Source organism: Cantharellus anzutake, assembly GCF_015039405.1.
Source record: "Cantharellus anzutake strain C23 chromosome Unknown EI90scaffold_259, whole genome shotgun sequence".
NCBI classification, from domain to species: domain Eukaryota; kingdom Fungi; phylum Basidiomycota; class Agaricomycetes; order Cantharellales; family Hydnaceae; genus Cantharellus; species Cantharellus anzutake.
Genome location: NW_024067209.1, coordinates 25737 through 30456, shown reverse-complemented (window position 1 = coordinate 30456; position 4720 = coordinate 25737). Strand labels below are relative to the sequence as shown.

The 4720-nt window shown below is 49.4% G+C and overlaps 1 protein-coding gene across 1 annotated transcript; it reads right to left on the bottom strand.

Moving 5' to 3' along the window:
- Positions 1-803: 803 nt before the first annotated feature.
- On the bottom strand, positions 804-2987 carry EI90DRAFT_3139258 (uncharacterized protein; the record flags this gene model as incomplete). The annotated part of the gene is made up of 3 exons (XM_039064924.1): positions 804-1363; positions 1426-2862; positions 2915-2987. 3 exons carry the CDS (start codon positions 2985-2987, stop codon positions 804-806), a joined length of 2070 nt encoding a protein of 689 aa, XP_038907674.1.
- Between the last annotated feature and the right edge of the window lie 1733 nt (positions 2988-4720).

Below are 4720 nucleotides of genomic sequence, written 5' to 3'. Positions count from 1 at the left end.
GGGATTGAGTAGCGACACAGATGACCGGATTTATCGCGCGATCATTATGAAGCCTCGCCTTGAGCATTTGACAACCATTGGGGAATGGACTATGTTTTTCGAGTTGTTCAAGGGTTTGATTAATGGTAAAGTCCTCTCCGCTCATCTCCCATCTGTGTTTTCACCATATTTGGTCTAGTTCATCGGGACGTTTATCTCAAAGCTCAGATTCTTCATCGAGACATTAACCCAGAGAACCTAATGGTCAAAAAGGAATCGGACGGAAATTTTGTTCCTTTCCTCATCGATTACGACTTCGCCGTAGTTGTGGCCTCTGGGAGGGACGGGGAAGGGGAAGAAGTGGTTACGGACGACCGCATCCGAACTCATAGAACAATGGCGACACCATTTCTTGCCATGGAGCTGCTGTCCGATGCACCACCACTTGCTCTTTATCGCTATGACTTAGAGTCATTTTTCTGGAGCTTATGGTGGATTGCGCATTCATACCTCAATGGGGAACAGGTAAAGACGGATCAGCTCAGAAGCTGGTATAGTGGATCATGGCGGGATATACGCATTGCCAAGGACGGATACATGAGGGTTGGAGCCGTGCGATCAACGAATTTGACGGAGAACATGAAGGATGCCAAACAGGTTCTGATGCATCTTGCAGAGCTCTTTTCACAGGCATTCGATAATGTAAGCCAGGACCAAGAACTTAGACACACGGGCAAGGGGGAGGGGGTAATGTTTGACAGGGAATCAGCCGGAGGAGTCGTAACTTGGGAAACGTTTCAAGCATGTTTGCTTACAACACCTACTTAGTGCAATACATCCAAAAATGAGCTATGAGTCACATAGCCGCCGAGAGTCTCGTGGTCAAAATCAGTATTGCCCATGCGATCCCTCAACGAGTAGCCAAGGTGAAAATTTCGACAAAGTTTACTTAGCCAGAGCACCCCAAGTGACGGGAATCGACCGATTGGGAGATCGAAAGAGCGTCGAAAGAAACCAAATTTTGCATGTTTCATCTGATCACGCCCTCCAGTATACCAAGTCCGGAGTTGATCATGATCTGCCTCCTCACCTTCTTCGTCGAAACGAATGAGGATCCATGCAAGGACAAAGACGAAGGACTCCAAGTCGTGCCGGTACATGGGACGTTCTGGTGGAGTACCCTCTAGAAAATCCACGGAAAGGAATGGAAGAGTGCCTGCCAATGTTGAACGCTGTGATTGAAGTGCATCGCCTCCCTTGATTATGATCGCGAGGTCAAGATCGATCAAGACGCCTTTCACTTCGTTATCCTTCTCAACCATTAAGTTATTGATGCTGATATCGTGGTGAAGAATGCCTGCCCTTTCGTAAAGGCTCCTGTGGGCTGGAAGTAGTGAGATGGGATACAGGTGTGAATGCGAATGATACTACCTTCGATTAACGAACGGAAAGCCAGCTTGAACACATCGAGCTCTTTGACGCGATAGAGAGGGATGCAGAGGGGACCCATTACTTGCACTCTCAGTTCTCGGTCGTGATAATCAATGCCAGCAATAAGCCTGAGAGCACGTCGGGGGCCAGTGGAGAGGCGCGCGGGCCGGGATGAGCAATAGAGTTTCGCAATGCCTTCAACCGCACATTCTTGAGCTCTCCTGAAGAGCAGATCCTCGAAAGGTGCAGATGCGTCCTGCCAGGAGAATTTGATTATGACATCATGAGGGATGATTGTACTGCGGCCATCTGCCCGCGCAGAATCTGCTATCTTTTGAGCCGCGAAGACGACCGTCCCGCGGCCCTCCAATTCACGAGCAACGTGAAGCGTTTTGCACAAACGGAATCGAATACCATCAACAACCACGCACGAGCCTTCAACAGACTCAAAGGCTTCCCAGGACGATGACGACTGAATGAATGGCTCTAAGCCGAATGAGATGGGTCCGCTCAGCGCAAGTTGCATCACTGCTGATATGATCTCGACAGCATCGGTCAACAAGTTGACAGGGGTGGAGTAGAATCCACCCCCGCGGTCAAAGTACCAGAAGGATATGTTCGAACCTGTTGCCAAGAGTCCAATCACATGCCTTCTGTTGCCCTTGGCAGTCATGACTAATTCGGCATACCGGCGCAAGCGAGAAGCGCATGAAGGAAGAGTGTACGGCGAATCGGATTGGTCCTGATGCGACTTGGTATCAATGCTTGAACCATTTTCCCGAGACAAGACCGGATGCTTGACTGCTGACTGCTGACAGGTGTGTGAACCAAATGAAGAATCGGCCGGTTGTGTATCAATTGCAACAAGGAGATCTGCCCAGCTCCAAGTGTCCATGAGTGGACCTCTCCGCATACCCATTAGGACAAACTGGTCTTCAGTTGACTGCTCTGAGTCCTCCTTATCGTATGCGGGATGGGCGAAAGGATTGAAGTCAGAGGCACCTGGAAGACCTAACGGATCACATTGACGGCAGATGAGCTTGAGCACATCGATGAAACCCTCCTCGATCGTGTCTGATTCGGTACTGGACGACGTCGATTCCAAAGAGGAGAGGAAGCGTCGGCACGTGGATTCATAATCCGAGGATGTGGCAAGGTTGCGAGCGACATCCTTTAGATTAACAGATTTGGGGGGAATATCGAAAACTGCGGCAGCAAAATCTGATAACTTCACTTCACTGTATGCAGCTGGCGGAGCCTTTGGGGATGACGCTGCCTGAGAAGACAAGGACTCGACAACCAGGGAACTTCGTGGAGTAGGAGAATTTGGTGAAATTTTCCGCCTGGTAAGAGTTACGCCCTTGTTCTTCGAGTTGTGGATCGCATGGGGCCCAACTGTCTCTTGAACGAGGATGTTCTTCGCGTTTAGAGTCCTGGTAATGGGGTAGCGGCCTGGAATCTATGAATACGAGGTAACGTTGACCTCCGGGTGCTGCGGACTCACGGGTTCCGAGTGGGTCTCGAGATGAGCCAGTGTTGGGATCACCCTTACTCCGGCGCGACAAGGAGCGGGGCATCAGCAGACGATGTACTCCAACTGAGTTGCAGACAATGTGGGCTTATATCGCGAAAGATGAGATGAAGCTCAATGAGCACAGATGGAGGCGCAGCTCGAAAAGCCAATGCTGCATGTGGTGAGTTTGGCGGGTTTGGCAGGGGCGTCAAAACAGGTATCAATAAACAACTACTATTGTAATTCAACGCACACTCCATCCTCCTGGGAATTCAAGCAACAGGCCTAACAACCCCCAACGTACACTTCATCATAGATTCCTCGTTTTCGTCATTTTTCATACACCTTTTTTTTTCTTTTGGCCCTCGGCATTCATATTGCCTGGTTCATCTGTATCAGTATTTACAACATATGTACAATGACTTTAATCCTCGCTTTTCCCACCCATCCCTTGTGCTCGCACATACCTGTTGTCCATCACCAACGTCCTAGCTAGACCACAGCCGCAGGGTTCGAGACACGGCCCTGGATTTTATAATTCGCTAAAATGATCTGTAGCCTGCCAATTCACGAGTGGCAGATGAGCACAAGCTTTCATATCAATCAAAATAGTCAGAAGAACACCCACTTCTACGAGCTTCTGTGTAGTTTCTTGTTCCCGGACAGAATGACCAGCGTGTGTGATTTGAAGTTTCAACTCCGGCCAGGCCTTCTTCAGATCATATGCACTCCTCGCCTTTGGAAACCGTCGTTTGTCCCATACCGCAGAGGCAGGCGGAAAAGGTTGGGATTACGATAGATGGGTACTTGAGACAAAGTCCCGAAGGAGCACGCGAGACTTACCGGACAAACAACCTACAAGATTCGGTAATGGTTAGCCCGAATGAAGTGAAGGAAGAGATTAAAGCCTCCATGACAGACAACGGGCACAATTGGCACGTACATCATAACGACCTGGATTAGATGTGCGAAGTTAAAGACAAATATCATCCCCAGTAATGCAGCGGTACTTCACCTTGGACTACAACACATGGGATATGGCGACTAGTCCAATTCGACAGCGTTATCCTATGTGATTCGATGAACATCGATCTCGGCTCACATTTTATCGATCGATTGCTGCTCCAGTAGTTGTCCTTGCCTCATGAAGCCCTATCAGCCGAGGAACGAAGAATGAGCAGCAAATCCAGGGAGTATTGCCGACGCTTACTTCGTTGATGAAATAGTGATTCTCAATCCGAGCAAAAGCACTGGAATTTTCAGAAGAAAATCCAACATGCATCAGGAGACTTGTTAGCAAATCACGGAAAGCCTCACTTTGCCCAATCGTCCTTTGTGGCGCGTGCGATATCATCCGGGTCGGCTTTGAGTTTCGACGTAGCCATCCTGACGAGGGAGGGAATGCCGGTGACTTCGGCGTTGTCTCTTCCAAACTGGGGGGGGGACAAGACGGATATACTTACTCCCATTTAGACCATGCACGCGCAGCGGACAGCCTTGTTTGCTCGTCAGCGGAATTGAGAAGCTTATGGTACGCCTTGACCAAGTCGCCGCGTTCACCCTCTGGGATGGGGGCGAGGTAATCGTCCCTGAAAAGGTGGGCGAGTTATTGTCACCCAACCAAATACCTTGGGTCCTAGTGGTATGGGATCGGACGTACCATTCCTCGGGGAAAAGATGGCTTGTACCTTCCTGATAGAAGAAATCGAGCTGTTTTTTTTTGGTAAACTTAATGGTTCTTTCATGATGAGGGAGGCGTGGCACATACTTCGCTCTTTCGTAGGGTAAAGATACCCC